This window comes from Kogia breviceps, chromosome 6 (assembly GCF_026419965.1).
Source record: "Kogia breviceps isolate mKogBre1 chromosome 6, mKogBre1 haplotype 1, whole genome shotgun sequence".
Classification (NCBI taxonomy): Eukaryota; Metazoa; Chordata; class Mammalia; order Artiodactyla; family Physeteridae; genus Kogia; species Kogia breviceps.
This window is the reverse complement of record NC_081315.1, coordinates 26,115,340-26,136,040: the sequence shown is the minus strand read 5'-3', so window position 1 is coordinate 26,136,040 and position 20,701 is coordinate 26,115,340. Positions and strand designations below refer to the sequence as shown.

The window sequence follows — 20,701 nt, the reverse complement described above, 5'->3', positions numbered from 1 at the left end:
TGAGACCTTGCTTCAGAGGCACCAGTGGGGCTGATAAACCACAATACATGTTTTAATAAGTAGATTTTAAAATATAGCACTTGAATAAAAATGTGGGATTCCTTATTGCCAGCTAACTTTGAAAGTTTGCACAATAAAGAAGCATTTATTCTATTATTTAACAATAAAACAAGTCTGTGTGTGTATATTCACATGTGTATGTGCCTAAGAAAGTTATGGTAGCAATATTCATATAAGGTAAGCCATTCCCTTTGGGCCACATCCAAAAGAATTTAGTTACTGTAATGACGAAAGGGCTTCCATATATTAATACCAAAAGGACTTTTTCCCAAAAGTAATGAAATGGTCCCAGAACTTGATCCTGGGCATAGTATAGTCTCTGTCTGTCTGTCTGTCTCTGTCTCTGTCTCTGTCTCTGTCTCTCTCTCTCTCACACACACACACACACACACACACACAGACTCTTTGGAGTTTCAAAGTTCCAAGTAGAATTCATTAATAAAAATATGAACTGCTTTTTCTTATATAAATCATAATAAAGTGTTGAGAGATAAAGGAACATCTAAGGGGGCAAATCATCAGCTGCTGCTGTAAAACCAAGACCTGTCATGTTAACTCCCAACTCCAACACCTAGTTTTAAAGATTTACCTTCAAGAATCCTAAAAGCTTGTATCCTGCCTCATCAACAACAGCCTCAAACTGTTCCCTGTCATCGAAGAGAACAAATCTTTTGCTCCTTCCTGCCTCTGGAGGCAGAAGGACTGAGGTGGTCCTGGGCGGCTGAATTAGATGAAAGACTTGCCTTCCACCATGGAGACATGGAGTCCAATCAAGTGAAATGAGTTTTGAGATCCCAGCTCATTTCCTAGGGGAGATCAGTTCACATTACAAAATCATGACATCCCATTCATCACAACTGACGTGGTCTTTGCTCAGGAGAGGACCCCAACTGGGACTGAACCACCTGTCTTCTCTTGAAAAGGGGCACTTTATCCAAGTTAGAGTTGAAAGCCTTGGAGTGAGAAATCTTGCCAGCTTCCACCCAAGTGATGCATATGCAACATGGAAGGGAACTTAAGCTTAAAAAAGGCAAGACAAGTTTAAGGAAGATTGGTGGTTGTACTTTAAATGATGCCAGATATGCATAATGATACTAGAGATGCTAAGGCATTATGGTCGGGAGAGCCAAGAGTGGGGCTCCCTCTTCTTTATCTCCTAGATTTTATTAAACAGAAATGAGAAGGATAAGCATTTCCATGCGTCAGAGTTTAAAATGGCAAAGAATGTGTCCTGCTTTCCAGGCTGATAAATGATCATCATCTCTTTCATTTCTTTCAGGGCATTGTTGTAACACCCCTGCTACTGCTGCTTTTTGTGAGTATTTTGATGTTGTTTTTAATATCCTTTATTAAAAGCCATCTACAACCCTTTAAGAAATGTCTTTAGAAATAAATTGAAATTTGAATCTTGCATCATATTTTGAACTGTTCTTCCAGTTGAGCTGTACCAAGTCATAACATGGAGACACAAAGAATCTCTGTAGTCTCCTGGCCCAGGGAGAGCAACAGGAACCAGTTCTTGGGCCTCTGACTCCTGGCTAAATCATTAACTATTACAAATTAATGACCTGTGACGTAGGTAAAAAATGTGCTGTGCTTTATTTTCTCACTAGTGAGACTGAAGTGATTGCTAGTGACCAAGGGTTTGATTGAAAGAGCCTTGTTGGTCCAGGGGACCAGACAAAGCGTAGTTTCCTGTGCTGGTCCTGATAGGAACTGGCTTCCTCACTTTGGGGAATACTGCCTCAGTGTTTTCATCTGTAAAATGGGACACAATAACACCTTCCCCGGTCTGTCTCCCAGGGATAATGAAATGTGCTTTAGAAAGAAAAAATACAAGCTACTGGCAAACCAAGCAAAAATTGTTCTGAAAATAAGAAATGCTAATTAGCTGTCTTATTTCTTTTGGCACTAAGTGTATGAGAAATTAGATGAGAGATTATAATAGAAATTAATGTTATCTCATGCTGAGAAAAGCATATGTAACCATGAATGATACCTAAAATACTTTATGAACTGTGCATTTTTCATACACACATCTCCCAAATATAAATCACTCCACTCATCACTGAAATAGAGTAGGGATGCGTTTCTGGGAGTGAAATGTAACTGTTTGACTAGCACTATTTGTCAGTGAATTAAAACTATGGGGCAAATTTATTTAATTATCAGGTAATTATCCAAGTTGAAATTCAATTAGAGTAATAGAATGTGGGACTTCATTTCTTACAAGCTGTGTAGGAAGTGGAGAGGGAGAGATGCCCTACTAAACAGTTGGATTTTGCATCTTTCATGAAAGACATTACCTTCCAGTAATAACCCTCAACCTTACCATCCCTTCTGAAATGCTAGCTCCATCCTGACAAGGTAGGGAGAGTCAAATAATCAGATCACTTCCCACAGCATCACAGACGTCATTAATTTAGACTCAGCAATTCAGAATTTGCAGTGAGACAAATTGAAACTGAAGTGAATGTCTCTTTGGGAAAAGATGACTTAGTTGGTATGTACCTACCTGCTCACTAGATGTGAGGACCTGGGATCGTCCCTCAGTGTTTTTTCCAAGCCTTGAGATCGTAATTTCCCAGGAGCAGCACTCAGTGAGCACAGGATGCAGGCAAGTCTGGGGTCCCCCCTGGCAGTGAGTCAGAGAAGTAGCATAGAGCTGGCCATATAGAAAGTGTCCAATAAATGACTACGTAACCTAGGTTTTCTCCATTGCAGAAGAGTAGCATCTCCTACTCAGGGGACTCTTTGAAGAAGATCATGAGAGAAGTCACAGCCACAATTAGGGGTCTAAGACCTAGGTAGCACTTTTGAGTATCTCAGAGTCTGGAATCCCTGAGGCACTGTCTCAGCTGTGACTAAAAGAACCAGATGCGTACTTTTCTCCCTCTCTTCCCATCTCCATGCCGTAACAAGACATTCCCAGCTGGTTAATATTAATGACATCATGCAAGCTTGCCTCCCCTCTTAGACCCTAGACTTGACTTGTGAGCTTTAGTTGGTTCAACTTTTTTAAATCATCAAGCTACAGGAATAGTGAAAGAGACCCCAAGACCCTCAACTTAAAAGTTTAATGCCTCCCTTTTGAGCTAACTGGGCTGTCCCGCTAGGTTCAATGGCACCGTCACATGACATCAATAGCTACTTCTGTGTTACATGACTTGAAATCGCATGCACAGTATATAATACTTTTTGCCTGTGCATTTTACGAACAATGGGAATTGCTTAAACACTTGGGTGACCAGGCTTTACTTAGCAGGAGAGAAAAGCCTGAGCGACTTAAAATATGAACACATTTCATTAAAGATGTAGTGTTTTTCATCAACACCCCTGTTGTGGCTTAAATTGTGATTCTCCAAAAGATAGGTTGAAGTTCTAATCCCTAGTACATCCGAATGTGACCTTATTTGAAAATAGGGGTGTTGCAGATGTAATTAGTTAAGATGAAGTCATAGTGGTACAGGGTGGGTCCTTAATCCAATAGGACTGCTGTCCGTAAAGAACAGGAGTCAGAGAACCACAGGGAGTATGCCACATCACGATGGAGGAAGAGATTAGAGAGACGGGTCTACAGGCCAAGGGACACCAGCGGTTGCCGGCAAACGTCAGAAACTAGAAGAGACAAGGAAGGATTCTCCTCTAGAGTTTTCAGAGGGAGAATGGCCTTGCTTGATTTCAGACTTACAGTTTCCACAACTGTGAAACAATACGTTTCTGTTGTTTTAGGCCACCCAGTTTATGATATTTCATTACAGAAGTCAAAAAAGCTAATACAACCCCTGAAAATTGAATTGTCTTTTTTTAAAAAAAATCATATCTTGAAAGTGTAAATTTCTGGATAGTCAGGCACAGTAGCTAGTAAAAGCCATTTTTGCTGATGGAGTCTCAGTTCCCTGTATTCTTAACATCTTCTCAGAATGTTCCCTTTACCATCTTGCTCCAACTGAAACCTGTCTTCTTATTCATGTTTTTGCTGCTGGCATCTTTCATATCACTGAGACTTGAAATGGGATAAGGTGTCTTTCTTGTTCCTCTTTACCAATCCCAGATCACTTCCCATGCCTTCTCCATAAAATTCCCTATTACCTTTAAAGGTTATGCCAGTACACCTATATTACCTGCTGCTGCTCTTTGTTGTAATCGTCAGTGGAACGCCAGGTCAGTGTTCCAGTGGAACGCTCTAAGAGTCCAGAAAAATGTTAGCACCTTTCCATTATCTTCTTTTTAACAATACACTTGGATTGATTCTTGGTATTTTCAGTATTCACATAGTTGACCTTCCCAATACCCTGGCCTCTAAATTCTTGACCCCCTTCACCAGTGAGATTGCATTCCCCCTCATCTCAGCTAGTCACCACTGCAGTCAGACCTTTGACTTATTACTGCCAATAATAACATCCTTCCATAATTCTATTTTCCAATGTCTTCTCCTACTAGCAGCTGCTATATATTGTGACTTACTCCCCAGATGAAGAATTCTTGAAACTTGCCAGAAAGCCTCATTTATTTACCTTATCACCTTCAATGCTTCTGACTAATCCACCCTACCCTCACCCTTTTACCCTCAGATTCCATCTGACCTAGCCTAGATCTCATGGTCCATCATTGTAATTACTTTATTACATATACCATCAACAACCTTGCTCATCTCTTACTGCTTACTATTTGTCTGGTAAGTGCCAGGCCTGCTTAAATCCAACTCTACACCTTTCTGTATTTGTACCTGAACACGCAGGAGCACCCACTCTCATGCTGACTGATCTCATTCGAAATTCATGACAACTAATTGTAAATGAGCCAGGCAATCCTACTCCCTTCCTCGAACTGACCTGAGGCACATCCTCAATCTCTAGAGAATCATTTCACACCTTCTCCTTGCTTCTCAAATCTCCAGTGCCTCTTCTCTTTTTTCATCTCCACTGATGCAGAAAGGAAACCAGCTGATGAGGAAGTCAGAAGCAATCAGAGAAATGTACAAGATCCAGCCCTCTTGCATCTATATTTTTCACCCCTCTTCTCCTTCCGTAGATAAACTATCTTTGCTCCCATCTAAGGCCAGTCTCTCCAGTTGTGCCATCCCTTATTGCCTACTTAACAATAGGAGCCACACAAATTTCCCTCTTTCTCCTATGTCATTAAATTTTCTATCTCTGCTGGATCATTTCTATCAGCATGTAAGCATTCTATAATATTACACCTCTTAAAAATTAAATTTCACCTTATCCTACCTGTAGTCCATTTCTGTGCACTCTTTTACGGCACAGTTCCTCTAAAAAGTTATTTTAACTTATTCATCACTCATTCAGTAATACGTATTGAGTTCTTCCAATATACCAGTCACTTTCCTGGGTGCCAAGGATATAGCAGTGAGCAAAACAGATACATCTTTGCTCTAATGGAGGTTATATACTAGTGGAAAGAAGCAACCAACAAATAAGTAAAAATATATTGTGTAAGATGGGTGATAAAGAAAAAATAAGGTAAGGAAGGGGGAAGTGGGTTGGGAGGTTGGACTCCCTGAGAAACAATATTTGAGCAAAGGCCTAGAGGAGATAACGGAGTGAGCTTTCTGGTGGTAGAATGTTCCAGGTGGAAGGAACAACAAGTGCAAAGGTCCTGGGAGTGTGCCTGGTGCCTAAGGAACAGCAAGGAGGCCAGTGTGGCTGGAATGGAGTGAGCAAGGGGAGAGTAGATGGAGATGAGGTCAGAGACATAGCAGAGGCCAAATGATAGAGGACCTTAAAGTCCTTTGTAAGGATTTTGAATTGTAATTCAAGAAAAACAGGAAACCATTGAAAGAGTTTTGATCAAGAGAATGGCATGTTCTGACATTCCCTTTACAAGGGTGACTCTGGATGCTGGGTTGAGAGTAGATTGTTAAGGGGATCATGGTGGAGACAGGAGGACCAGTTAGAAAGCTAGTGCAAGAGATGCCATTAGCTTGGGCCAGCATGGTTGAATAAATCTGGTGGGAAGTAGTTCTTTATTTTCTTGAAAGAACTGAGAGATTGAATGAAAATTAGGAGGGAAAGATGAGAATCAAGGATGACTCCACGCCTGTGCAACTTGAAGTATGGAATTGCCGTTTACTAAGATAGGGAAGGCTGTAGGGTTGAACAAGTTGATGGAAGTCACAACAAATTTAGTCTTGGACGTGTCTGGATTAAGATGCCTTTCAGACATCTAAGTAGAGAAGTCAAGTAAGCAGTTGACTATATGTCTGGAATTCAGGAGAAAGGGTCTGGACTTTCTGTGTGTATGTATCTCTAGAGATACACATTTGGGAGAGTTCAGCATAGAGATGGATTTTGAGTTAGACTGGACGAGATCACCAAAAGAGAAAAGAGAAGGAGAGGTATCAGTGGACTAAATTTGGGGCCTTCTAATATTAAGAGGTCAGCAAAGAAAGAAGACCAAGGATATCCAGTTTGCTTAGGAAGAACACCTAGAGATTTTAATGTTCTAGAAGCCTAGCAGAGAATGTGTTTCCAAAAGGGGAGCATGGTTAACTACTTCAAATGCTGGTAATAATTCGGATAAAATGAAGTCCAGCAATTGGCCATTGATTGTAACAAGATGGAGGCCACTGGAGACCTTCACAAGAGCTATTTCAGCAGAGTTTTGGAGGTGAAAACCCTACTGAAGTTGGTTCAAGAATAAATGAAGAAAGAAGAGTTAAAGACAGAGTTCATTTTGCTGTAAAGTGTGCAGAAAATGGGAGAGCAACAAAGTTAACGAAGGACCGAGAGAGGATTCTTATTTAAGTTGGGAAAATTATTAGCATATTTGTATCGATAGATTAATCCAGTTAGAGAAGGAAAATTTGCTATAGAGAAAAGAGGGGAGAATTCGTGGGCCCATGTCCCTGAGTAGGAAAAAGAGATGAGTTCTAGTGTGTAGAGGGAGTATGGCCTCCTAAGCACAGATAGTTCATCCAGAGTCATGGAAGGGAAGCCATGGGATACAGGCAGGGATGCAAGTAAATTGGATGATGTAATTATAGGAACCTGTTAAGTTCTCCTCTGGTTCTGTTTTCTCAGTGAAGTGGCAAAGCAAGGTTAGGGGTAGAGGACAAGAAAAGGCAAGGAGGTGTTGGAGATTTGATGAGAAAGGCAAAGACATGAAACAGTCCTGCAGCAGAGGGAATGGAATGGGCAAACGCAGTGCTATGGTCCAGCAGCACCGAGGACCATCCCGAGTCTTTACACTTGGCATTGGCTCAGCCTGGATTCTCCCCACCCCAGATATCCACACGGCTCCCTCCTTCACTTTCATCAGGTCTCTGGTCAGATGTCATTTTGCAGGAGAAGAAGAAGAATTCCTATTATTTAGGAATAATATATTCCATCACTCTCTCCCCACCTACCATTCTTCATTGTTCCTCTTGAGCACTTATCACGTGGCATCTTAATCACCGGTTAATTTGTTTATTATCCATCTTCCCTAACTAGAGCAAAGCATTACAAGAGAGCAGAGACTTTATGTTTCGGTCACTGCTAAAACCCCACTGCTCAAAATAATGCCTGGCTATGGAAGCCACTTGAAAGCATTTTTGAATGGATGCTTGGTAAAGAAAAACTGTTTCTGTTCTCACAGTACTTCTAACACCAAAGGTGTGGGTTTTCCATGCCAAGCGATCCCCCAGTTCTCTGCAAATACCAACCGGGTATTCTACAATTTAATTCATTTTGACACTAACTTCCCAGAGTTAATGCAGACCCCACAGGTGGAGGGCTCAGTCTCCCAAGTTTGCCTCTCACTTCAGGTGCCAGACAGAAGTAGTGGTTTCCAGGTTACCCACACTTCTGTCCGACTTGGCTACAAATCAGGGGGCTCCCACAGCCCTCTCCTCAGGTCCAATAGTTTGCTACCACTGTTCACAGAACCCAGTGAAACACTTTATTTATTATTACCGGTTACTTATAAAGGAAACAAATAAACAGCCAGATGAAGAGGTACATAGAGCAAGGTCCAGAACGGTCCCAAGTGCAGGAGTTTCTGTCCCATGGAGTTCGGGGTGCGCCACCCACCCTGCATATGGGTGCATTCACCAACCCGGAAGCTCTCTGAACCCTCTGCGCCAGGTACTGGGGACAAAACCCAAATAATGTAACAAAAGACACTCTTATCATCCCATCCCTCAGGAAGTTCTGAGGGTTTTAGAAGCTGTGTGCTAGGAATTGGGGACAAAGACCAAATATATATTTCTCACTATATCACTACATCACAGTTGGACAGGTGGACAGGTGCCTCAAAGAGTCGGGCTAGGACCACTTTTAAGACTCGTATGTCCTCATCACGGGCTCTACCTTCAGGGCCACATTCCTTATTGTAAAGCCATTTTGAAGGGACCGACTGCACTTCCCTCACAGTCTGTTGTGCAGGGGTGGCATGGTATGGGGAGAAAGCATCCCGTTTTGGTTCAATCTGCAGCCAGTATTTGTTGTGGACAGTGGATTTTCTCTTACCCTCCTTAGCCTCGGTTTTTACCTCTGTAAAGTGAGAATTATGATAAGATGGAATGAGTTCATTTATGGGAAAGCCTGTTGTAAACTGTAAGGAACCAGCAAATGATAGTTATTTAAATTTGACACTTTATAAAGGAAAATAGAAAATAATGCCAGGAAGGTTGTCAAGGTTTTGCAAAAGCACTTATCTGATGAAATGCAGCAATGGTCCAGCTAGTCCAGACCTTAATGATGGGCTGCGTCTTAAAACTTTAAGATTCTATAATCATCTATAATCTTATAAATTTGTATATAAATGAATCCAATATTTACCATGGCTGGCAACGAGTGCAGTGAAACTTCCTGAAACAGCACCATTAACTCCTGAGACTCAAAGTGTTTTTTTACATATATCACCTCAATTTTCTTGATAACATACCTTTGCTATTGGCAGGGGCAGAAATGATTGTCTTTATTTTTTGTTAGTGGATGTGTATCAGACCATGAAGTTCCAATCTGTAAGGGTAAATAAAGGCCTTGTCTAGCTAAAAACTATACTTACAAGTTCATTACTAGAACTTCCATGTGAATTGTCCTTCTCAAACAGTGTTCCCAGTGGTAAGCAGCCACTAGATTTTGTCCGCCTGGGCCGGGAACCATGAATATCTTATTCATTAACTTATCTCTGGTGCCAAATATTCAATAAATGTCGGAAGGAGGGGACTAGAAAGATGGGTGAACAATGATTAGAATGATTCAAATGATAAATAAGTGGTTCGAAGGTTAGGATTCCAGCCTGAGCCATAAAATTTTACTTTATATTTGCTATGACAAATAACTTACAATTTTTTTCAGTAATATTAAAACATCCATTCTTTTAATCAGTGTTTGAATGTCTACTGTGCACTGTGAATATTACAACGATCAGTCTGACATTGATCCTTCCCTCAAAGAATTTACGATTTAACAGAGAAAATAGAATATATTCACAGATAATTAAAATCCAAGGTAGAAATTGTATCACAGGCATCATAATATTTCAAAGGAGATCACTAAAAAAGAAAACATTTTATTTAATAGGAGAAGTGGGTTTTTTTACAATAATTTTTTACTGAAAGAAAGCTTTTTTAAAAAATATATTCAGGGCTTCCCTGGTGGCGCAGTGGTTGAGAATCCGCCTGCCGATGCAGGGGACACGGGTTCGTGCCCCGGTCCGGGAGGATCCCACATGCCGCGGAGCAACTAAGCCCGTGAGCCATGGGCGCTAGGCCTGCGTGTCCGGAGCCTGTGCTCCGCAACGGGAGAGGCCACAGCAGTGAGAGGCCCGCATACCGCAAAAAAAAAAAAAAAAAAAAAAAAAAATATATATATATATATATATATATATATATTCAAGTATAGTTGATTTATAATGTTAATTTCTGCTGTACAGCAAAGTGATTCAGTTATACACACACACACACACACACACACACACACACACATTCTTTTTCATATTCTTTTCCATTATGGTTTATCACAGGATACTGAATGTAGTTCCCTGTGCTATACAGGAGGACCTTGTTGTTTCTCTATCCTATATATAATAGTTTGCATCTGCTAACCCCACACTCCCAATCCGTCCCTCCCCCTCCTCCTCCCCCCGCTTGGCAACCACAAGTCTCTTCTCTATTGTCTGTGAGTCTATTTCTGTTTCATAGATAAATTCCTTTGTGTCATAATTTAGATTCCACATATAAGTGATATCTTATGGTATTTGTCTTTCTCTGTCTGACTTACTTCACTTAGTATGATAATCGCTATGTCCGTCCGTGTTGCTGCAAATGGCATTATTTCATTTTTATGGCTGAGTAATATTCCTTTGTATACATGTACGACATCTTCTCTATCCATTCATCTGTTGATGGACGTTTAGGTTGCTTCCATGTCTTGGCTATTATAAATAGTGCTGCTATGAACACTGGGGTGCATGTATCTTTTCCAATGAGAGTTTTTGTCTTTTCTGGATATATGCCCAGGAGTGGGATTGCTGGGTCATATGGTAGTTCTATTTTAAGTTTTTTAAGGAACCTCCATACTGTTCTCCACAGTGGCCGCACCAATTTACATTCCCACCAAGAGTGTAGCAGAGCTCCCTTTCGAAAGAAAACTTTTAATTTGAGAGGTAGATGGAAACTTCTAATATTTCTGCAGGGATCTCCTACTTGTTTCAAGTCCTTTTCATGTGCGTGGCTCTGATTCTCGGTCATGTCTAACATGACGTAAAACTTGCAGATCTTTCCTTTCCTTTGATGTGGTTTCTCACTAACACTCTGTTTACCAACCGTTATTACGGTTTTTAATTCAGCAGCAAATAATAGAGAAGACTGAGAGATTTGAAAACTTGAAATGGAGTGTGGTGGGTAGTGAAGATGCAGAGGCCCTGGTGCTGAGTCAAGCACTTAGGCTGTGAGGTCAGGGACAGTCCACTGAGCAGCGTGAAGCTTCTGCCCTTGTAGACCCCTGTCCCCCCAAGTCTCCTTAGCAGCTCCCTCACACCTTCTTCCCAGCTACATCTTGGCGACTGTGAGCAATGAAAGGAAGCGGCGTCTAAACTTCTCTCTTACTCCCTCTAAAGTTAAGACAAAGAAGGTAAGATAACTGCGTTCACACAGTGAACGTAGGTCAATCTAATTCTATGCAATTATGATCTAAGGAAACCACATACTAGCTGGTATTGTCATGGCCTCAAACCCCATAATTCCGTAGACCACCACTTTTATTTAAATAAGTTCCTGCGTGGCAGGAGAGTCGGTAGCGCTTTGAGCTTGTGCCATTGGAACGACAAATCAAGGCCTCACTTCCACCCCAGCCACAAAGGTCAGCTCAACATCAAGACCCCTGGAAACACACAGGGCGGAAACTTGGACCACTGCTGAAAGTCATGCTCTCAGAGTTACAGATCAGCCCATCTTCCTGTGTGGGGATAGTCACATCAGTCGCTTAGGATATTTAATAAACATTCACCCTCATGCTTACCCATTCAATAGTAACGTAAGCGCCCCTTAAGTAAATGGGAGCAGCACCAGCTCTGCCGTTTATATCAATTGATTTTATATGACTTGATTCCTTAGAAATCTGGCCCCTCATCAAGTAGATATTTAGAAGGCATTGTGATACTTGGACATATATACACACATGTGCACAACACGCACACGTGTACGTGCACCCCCTTCCATGCACACCAGGCCCTGTTGCTAGGCTAACTGTATGCTCCATTGGTCTGACTGCCTCTTCTGTTACTTTCCATGTTAGCAGTTCTTAAATCCAATCAGCTTGAACTCTCAGGACACTTTAAAAGAAACCTTGTTTTTCCAGAAGGGGAGGGGGACGGTGGGGAGAGGGGGAGAATAATTTTTATTGAGTAGGTATAATGGGTACTGTATGCATATTCCCATGTGAATAGCATGAGTACCTTTAGAGGTAGGTATTATCCTCACCTATATGAGAAAACTTAGTTTCAAAGACTAGTCAAGAACACGGGGCGCTTTCAGGCAGCGTTCCTTCCAGGTTTTGCTTACAAAGCATGCCTCCCAGGAGACAGGTGATTTTAAGACATTTTATCAGCACTCAGTTACTACTTCCTGGACATATATATTTTAGATAACATAGGAAAGAGAAACAGAATAAGGCATAATTATTGCCTTGAAGAAACTTAAGCCTCATGTAGGTAAAGAAGAATAAAGACTATGGAAGAATTTTAGAGGAAAAATTAACTCCTAAACTATGTGATTCAGACTGAATTTCGTAGGAGTTCACAGAAGAGCGAGGTCAGCGTCGGGGAGAGACGTCAGTGGCAGATTTCAAGGCTACGGTCATCCTGAGTTTCTCTAGTAATTGGCTACCTGTCATAGAAAGTCCTTCAACTTCTGATCACATCAATAAAAACAAAAACAACAAATACAGGGCTTCCCTGGTGGCGCAGTGGTTGAGAATCCGCCTGCCGATGCAGGAGACACGGGTTCGTGCCCCGGTCCGGGAAGATCCCACATGCCGCGGAGCGGGTGGGCCCGTGAGCCATGGCCGCTGAGCCTGCGCGTCCGGAGCCTGTGCTCCGCAACGGGAGAGGCCACAACAGCGAGAGGCCCGCATATCACAAAAAAAAAAAAAAAAAAAAACAACAACAACAAATACAGACATCCGTGTCATGTACAGAACTCTGATTATTTTTTGTATATGTTCCCAATGATGGCTGCATAACTGACGGTCACATACACGTGCGATGTATAAAATGATGATAAAACATAAAGCACTTGAAGAGAAACAATCCCATTGATCGCCTCAGTTGTTCCACGCGGGGCCGGGCTCTCCACCACGTGCCCAGGAGCGTGTGTTCCTAAAGCAAGTGAGACGGATCTCATCTCCTCGAGCCTGAGAGCACCTTGTCTTCTGACCGTGTGTATAAGTCACGCAGGGATGCTTCTCACGCGGGGAGAATTTTGCAGCGCAAGATAATCTGTGGAGTCTTTTGTAAATGCTCTTCCCGGGGCTCCCCCAGGCCTTGCTGAAATAATGGGGAAGCAGGGGAGCACCTGGTAAGCCACTTTCAAATGCTCTAGAAGCAACGTTGATAAACTCCCCCCCACCCCCATCCCCCTTCAAGGATCATTGACCCAGAGAGGCCAAGCCCACTGCTGCTGTGGGACTTGGCGGACTTATCTGAAGGGATGAGCTCAGGTGCGGCGCTGTCCCAGCCAGGCTCCTCCCTGCACTTTGGTCCCCGCTCCAACACCAGCGGCTGCTCCCCAAGCAGTTATGATCTGGCTGAAGTGAGAAGGACACTGCTTCCTCACACCACCCTGGCCTGCTGGTCCCGCTTCTGGAGGAACTTTTAAAACTTTGTCTCATTAAGGGACTCTTAGCAACAGCAGGTTCTGTGGTTCCTGAACCAAACTCAGGATTGACAAGACCGAATCCTTTGGTCGGGGAATAAGGGACAAAGCTTGCTTCTAGATGCCTCTGTGTGTCTCTGCCTCTAGCCAGCCACGTCCTGGAAGCCCATCTTCGCACAGCTTTCCTCTGTGGGCGATAAGCTGGTTTACAGTTCATTTGGGCACATTTCACTACAATTCTTGTGTTGTTTGAACAAACAGAGCTTACAATTGTACGTAGCTTCCGTCAGTGATTGGAAGGTAATCTTTTCATCTTGTGTTTTAGATCAGCAGATAACAAAAAGAAATGTTTTACATATTTTTTAATCTTAAAAAAAAGTCATTTAAAACCTATTTTGGGGCTTCCCTGGTGGCGCAGTGGTTGAGAATCCACCTGCCGATGCAGGGGACGCGGGTTCGTGCCCCGGTCCGGGAAGATCCCACGTGCCGCGGAGCAACTAAGTCCGTGAGCCATGGCCGCTAGGCCTGCGCGTCCGGAGCCTGTGCTCCGCAACGGGAGAGGCCACAACAGTGAGAGGCCCGCATACCGCAAAAAAAAAAAAAAAAAACAAACCTATTTTGTTCTTTGTTCCTCAGAGAAGGAAAAATACCATGCATCTAGATATATAAATAATAAATAAAAGGGGTCATTTTCCTCAACTACATATACACATTCCATGCTGTAACCCATCTTTAGTTTGATACATGCAGCCAAATCGATATGGCTTTTTAACAACCATAGTCTTAATTTTTGTAAAAATGACAGTCATTTTTCCACTGAGCCTGTCAGCTGGTATACCTTTAAGTCACTGATTTTGTGTAAGTAATCAGTTCAGTTCGCAGGGAATGAAAGACAGACTGGACTGTAGATTCTGGGGAAAGACAGGACTGTAGAAGGGCTCAGGGGATCAAGGCCTAGGGACACTCTCCCTTCTTATGTCTGAATGCCTTGTCTTTGTGACGGGAAGGGGATCGTATTTATGAACATCCATAATGTCTGCGTGTGGGTACAAGAAAGTTAGATCCAACAGTAAGCAAGTCCCCTCTTTCTTTCCCTCGCCTGGGGCTGGGCTCTGGGTAATGTAGGTGAGGGGCCAGAACTGGGCGGGAAGGGAACTCATCCTGCTCTCTATATAGGTCTGAAGTGTCTTCTTCCTGATTTCCTCACAAAGGAGATTTAACATTCTTTACAGTATAAACTATAAATATCTATTCTTATTTTTCTCTGAATGCGGTACTCATGAAAGCAAAGACCAATCATCAAGGGTGAATTATATAACACAATAATGTTTGAATAGCTGAGAAGGGACACAAAGAGTTGCAACGCCTGTGGCTAATGGATTTCCCTGGTAGGAGATAAAAGGCTGATTACACAGAGAGCAAGTGAGGACCTGGTGCGTTAATGACGATTTACAGGTCAGCTCACTTACAGGAGTGGTTTAAAACGCACCATCTGTTTTCTAACTGTAGGCTGATAACTATGATTTTACAGACGGTCAATGTCTCTTCATCAAGAATTTACTTATTTGTCTTTCTGAGTCTGCTTAGTCTGGCCCTGTAAAATGTCACTGACTGGACCCCCCCCCCCCAGATTCTTTCCAAATCAAACAATTTCTAAGTTGAATGGATCAACAGCAGCCAATCTTGCTTCGTTTGACTCAGCCTTTCTCTGCCAGGTTAGAAAATTAAATCCCAATGCCCTAAAGCGGGCCTTGTATGTACTGGATTAACTTCGTTCTGACACATCTACCCTGGTACTAGTGATGTGCCGTCCTTGAGGGAGTTAAGAAGAGAGTTACTCAAATAATTTCCGGTGTCCTGTGGTTCAAATCCAGAAGCCCAGGTGAGAAAGGCTGCACCGTTGTCCACTGCTTATCCGGTTTCCTCCCATCCCCTTTTTTTCTTTTTTCCCCTCTGTCTTTTTGCTTCTGCCCTCAAGATCCGCATCTCCTTGCAGCCCTCACAAAACACACATCCAGACACACAGACGCTCTTCTCTTTCTCTCACATGGACAAGATAAGGGGAGGCCAGCTTTGGCCTCCACTCCTGCCCCCTTCCCCACCTCACTGCCCTGTCCTTTCTGTCGGTAACGTGCGGTGGAAGTAAGGATTAAGTGTGAGGGCCGTGGAGCCAGCCTTCTGGGTTGAGATCCCGGCTCCGTCACTTTCTAGGTACGGTGACCATGTCTAAGCTGTTCAAGTGTTCCGTGCCACAGTTTCCCCATATGAAAATGGGGGTAATAATGAGACCCACCTCAAGGGGTCGCTGTATTAAATCATTCAACCCATTAAGCATTCAGAGCAGTGCACAATAAATGTTACCATATCTGTAATTATAGGAGACGATTGGGTGGGAGGCTCCTGGTCCTTTCTTGGGGCTGTGAATTCAGCAGGGCTCTGTAACTTAGCGAAAGCTGGAAGGATGGAAAGAAGAAAAAACATTGTCAAGCCTCTCTTTCTACCTATGTGTTGTGGCCGTTCATTAAGTGAACACACATCCTGGAGCACATACTGTGCACTAACTCAGTGGTTCTCAAAGGTAAACCCCAGCCCAGCGATAACAGCAGCATCACCTGGGGCCTGGTTAGAAGTGCCAATTCTCCCCGTCCTCCCCTCGTCCTCCCTGCTAGGTGTTACAAATCAGAAACTCTGAAGGTGGGACCAAGGAACAGGTGTTTCCACAAGCCCTCCAGGTGTGTCTGGTATGTTAACGTTTGAGAACCACCACCCTAGATGTAGAACGTAGTCACTCGGCTGGGCACCCGGAACATAAACATGAAAAGGACCGCGTCCCTGACCTTCAGGAACATACAGTCTACCGGGAGAGGCAGATGTGTAAACAAGAACAACCAAGGATTCTGAGCGGTACAGTGGCAACACAAAGCCACAAAAGACGGGGTGGCCGAGTCTGCATTTGGGGAGGAGGGTTTGGAAATAATCCCCAAAGAAGTGATGCTTGAAATAATTCTTAGGAAAAGACTAGAACTTTTCCATTTATAAGCGGGGGAAAGAAAGGAGTGTGCACTTGGTGATGGGTCGACCCGCATGCAGACCTCCACTTTGAAAATGCAGCTCCTGGAGAAGGGGGGCGGGGGGGTTTGGTTTTTTGTTCACGGTTGGATCCCTGGGGCTGAGAACATGCCTCTGGCCCACAGGAGGCACCGGTTACCATTCGAATGACTGAACACAAAGGTCTTAAATTCCCACATATTTAATTTTCACTGAAACGTTTCTTCGCAGCATGAGATTAAAACAAATAAACCTAATTGTGAGTTCTCTGCTTTAAAGCACTATATTCCTGAAAGAGATTAGCCAGTGCCTGGATTGTTTATTTCACATGCGCTGTCTTAAAGCACGTTGGCGGTGTGAGATGTAGGACCTTTAAACCTGCCGGGTGGCTCAGCGAAGCCAGAGCACTTGCTTGACACAAGCTTGTGCTGAACCCGCAACTTTATTCAAACGTGGGAATTACTGATGCTTCAATAATTGATGCTTCAGAGACCAAAGACGTTGGTCCCTGAAATAGAAACCACACGAGGTTCCTCATTAAAATGTGAAGAACCAAATAGCCCAGGCAGCGTACTTCCTTCTGCTTTAGTTAAAATCAACTCTGCATGCAAAACGATTGGGTCTTGTCATTTTCTCGTCATGCTCTCAAATGCAGATGCTCACTCTTCTTTCTTCTGGATGCCAGGGCATGCTTCATAGCGTCAGGAACCTCCCCAAGGGGGCCTCTGCATCTTCAAACTGACCACAGGCGACAGGTCTGGTGGCCGATTAAAAAGAGAGGGCTTCTGCCAAGTGAGACCCCAGGACTGAGATTTCCTTCCTTTCAGAGCCACTTCTAAGGAAGCCACCCTGCAGGACTTCCTCCCCAACATCTCCACCATACTTAGTCTGGTTTCGTGTACCCAGTTACTTACATCGCTTGGCTAGCTTGCTCTGGCCTCTGATCTGACAAAAGCCTCAGAGGAGGGCTGCTCTAACCTGTGCTCCTGATCAAGTGGATCAGAGATCATGGGTGTTTTCGAGGACAAAGGGACCTTGCGGATCATGGACAACCTCCCACCCCACCCCCTCACCCCATAGCCTTTTCCACTGTCTTCTAGGAACAAGAGGCTCCCGAACACTGAACAGGCAGGGGGTCTATTACGTGATGGATCTAGAAAGTGAAACTCTTCAACACCGAAGTTGAAACGGGTTTTCCTCTACACTTCCCTTTTAGATTGAATTAGGATTAAAAAGAACCCCCCAAATGGACTCATTACATGAAATCACATTTTAACTTTTCTCTCCATGTGATCTGAGTTTACTGCTCTGCAGTAAGACTTTATGGGTAAACTAACCCTCCTTCCCAGCGTGGATCTGGCTTCTATCACCGAGCAGATCTGGCTGAAGAGTTGCTTGCGTGTGTTTGAGAAGCACTGCCAATTTCACATCATAACACAGGTATTAGAAGTGTTCGTTGCAAGCTGCTTCTCTCCGGACCTCAGTTTTCAATCTTTAAAAAGAGCTAATGGGGGGCTTCCCTGGTGGCGCAGTGGTTGAGAGTCCGCCTGCCGATGCAGGGGACGCGGGTTCGTGCCCCGGTCCGGGAAGATCCCACGTGCCGCGGAGCGGCTGGGCCCGTGAGCCATGGCCGCTGAGCCTGCGCGTCCGGAGCCTGCGCGTCCGGAGCCTGTGCTCCGCAACGGGAGAGGCCACAACAGTGAGAGGCCCGCGTACCGCAAAAAAAAAAAAAAAGAGCTAATGGGACTACAAGTGTCTTGCAGGTTGGGATTCTATCAGTTTTAGGTCTTCCCTTCCAGAGCAGCATTAAGGACCTAAGGAGGGGCTGGAGGAGAGCTGAGGGAGGAGGGGACACGCACCACCAGCCTCGCTCTGTTGTTTCGCACGGGCACACGTGCGTGTGAGCCGGTCCTTTCTTCACTTGGTTTTTATCAGGAATACAGGCCCTTAGTTTCCAGGTGCACGTTCGAATTCGTTTTGTTACTAGTGATAAATAAGCAGTGAAAAGAATAATACCAACTGATTTTGTAATGCCACGTGATAATAAGAGATTTTTAGATATACTTAAGTTTTGTGTGTTTTTTTTTTTTTTTTTTAGAAAAAAACAGGGATATGATTTTGGATAAGAGTTTGTCTCTTTATAGCACCCCATGTTTACAGATTAGTTCATCCGTCCGTTCTGCACAGGTTTATGCCCTCTGCATACATATTCTCCCTCAGTTTCTTTGTAAAATATATTTTTCCTTATTTCAGTCCTTGCCCCTGCAGCATCCCTAGGGTTAATATTTGTGGAGAGAATATATTTGTTAAATACCGTGCACTTCAAAGTCATCGTTGCTCTAAAATAGGGTGTAATCATTAGCTTTTAAGACTTTGGTTTTGCCTAAAAAGAAATATCTAACAGCCACGTAACGTTTAACGCACCACAAATCCTATGTGTTCTTCACCGGTTTCATTTTTTTCTGCCCGTACTTCTTTCGTGTATATTTGTTCTGGAGGAACAGGCTGGAGGCTACACTTTTTGTGGGTGAAACTGACAGGCAGTGGGCAGTGTTGAGGGCAGTATTAAGTGGATGCAGGCCACTGACGGACAGGGCATACATTCCTGACCTTCTGAGTGCGTATAGATTGGGGCCGAGGATGGGGGACAGAATTTTATAAAATAGACCAGGGCATAGAAAAGATTTCGGTAAGCCAGTTCACACAGAAATCAGTGAAAACGCTGGCCCCACATCACTTCATTCTGAGCTCTTGACTTCACTTATCTAAATATTTGATATGTTTTATTTAATATTCTCTGCCCTCCATCATTACCGCCTCCACATCTTTCACAAAAATTACTCTCCAAAAGGTATTTCCAAGTTTAACTAAACTTAGGTAAATATGAAAGTTGAGGTGTGGTCTGCAGGGGAAGGTGAAAATAACTTCCAAGGGCCAGGGGGATCGTCACTGATGGCTCGGGAGAACCTGTTTGCAGAAGAGACTCGTGAAAGGGATAAGCAGCTGTGGAACGGGGTACTATGTGTCCAGAAAGGAGATTTTGAAAAAAACATTGGAAAGTTAATAGGAAGACAGCAGGTCTTGGCAGTTGAGGCTAATGTGAGTGTGTGACTGCGTTCTCAGAGAAACACTGCCTTGTGCTGCTGGCAGTAGCATCTTTATGAAGCTGAGACTGCAATCGCTAGCAAAGAAAGAATCAAAAAATGGGGACAGAGTCAAAACAGGAATTCTGAACAACGTTAAGACATACAAATTTAGGAACGGTATATTGAAATTTTAAGGTGAAAAATAAGTTCCATTTCAGGATTTCCCATGTCCAAGATTTTGTTTAAGAATGAATGTTAAAGGATATGAGAATCATTGCCTTTGTTTTGGAGGAGTAGGAAAGTTAGAAACTATTTCCTTTACACAAATAAAATATCTCATTAATAACATAATGAGACACACTTGTTTGTTTTAGGTATCTGCAGGCGGGTGAAATAGAAATCACATAAACTATGATTCCAGGTGAAATATGCCATATGAGTACAGACAGTATGAACAGAGTGGCTTTACAATTCAGAAATGTATTTAATAAGAAGAAATTTAAGTTAATTGCAAAACAATAGCTATTTTTCTTCAATCTTAGTCTCCCAATACAAATTGTATATTAAACTACTCAGTCTATCTTGTGCTAAATTTCAAAAATAAAAGTAACTTCACTTGCTCCTTGTATATAGCTACCAAATTTTTGTGCATGTGAGAGAATTCATTTATTACACTAGTTAACAGCAGTATTGAGAACGGATTTCAAGTGATTCTAACTCCTCGTATTCTTGTTTTACAGCTTCACTCCTCCTCTTCTGTGCCTTTTACATCTATTTTTTCTCAGCTTTTTATGACTGTTGTGGTTCCCCTCATTATTGGACAGGTAAGGTCTCCAATCCTCTCTGCTCTTTGCTTTATAGATCAAATTGTGAATTCTTATGTAGTGTCAGGACAATTGAGAGAAAAGATAGAGGAAGAGATGGTTAAATGAAAATCTAAGACTGTCCAACACTAGGTTTCCTCAGCCACAAAGGTCTCATCTTTTAATTTTTTTAATTAACATCAATCTGCTTTACAGATAGCTATATATAGGGACACCAGCACACAATCTTGATTTTTAAAATTTATCTTCCCTTCTTTGTAGCCACGTAGCTAGCTTGGAGACGTCTAGCAGATCATTACCTTGATTTCTGATAAGGTCTCAGCAATTATGACCAGTTGGGGGCCAACCATCTGCATTTG

General features: G+C 43.0%; 1 protein-coding gene across 5 annotated transcripts in view; it reads left to right on the top strand.

Moving 5' to 3' along the window:
* SLC10A7 (solute carrier family 10 member 7) overlaps nucleotides 1–20,701 on the top strand; it is a 277,474-nt gene that overhangs the window by 176,150 nt on the left and 80,623 nt on the right. For all 5 annotated transcript variants that reach the window (XM_067035617.1, XM_059065748.2, XM_067035615.1 and 2 more), the window contains 2 exons: nucleotides 1,340–1,375; nucleotides 20,259–20,342. In XM_067035617.1, coding sequence (XP_066891718.1) covers nucleotides 1,340–1,375; nucleotides 20,259–20,342 — 120 coding nt within the window. The remainder of the gene's footprint in view (nucleotides 1–1,339; nucleotides 1,376–20,258; nucleotides 20,343–20,701) is intronic.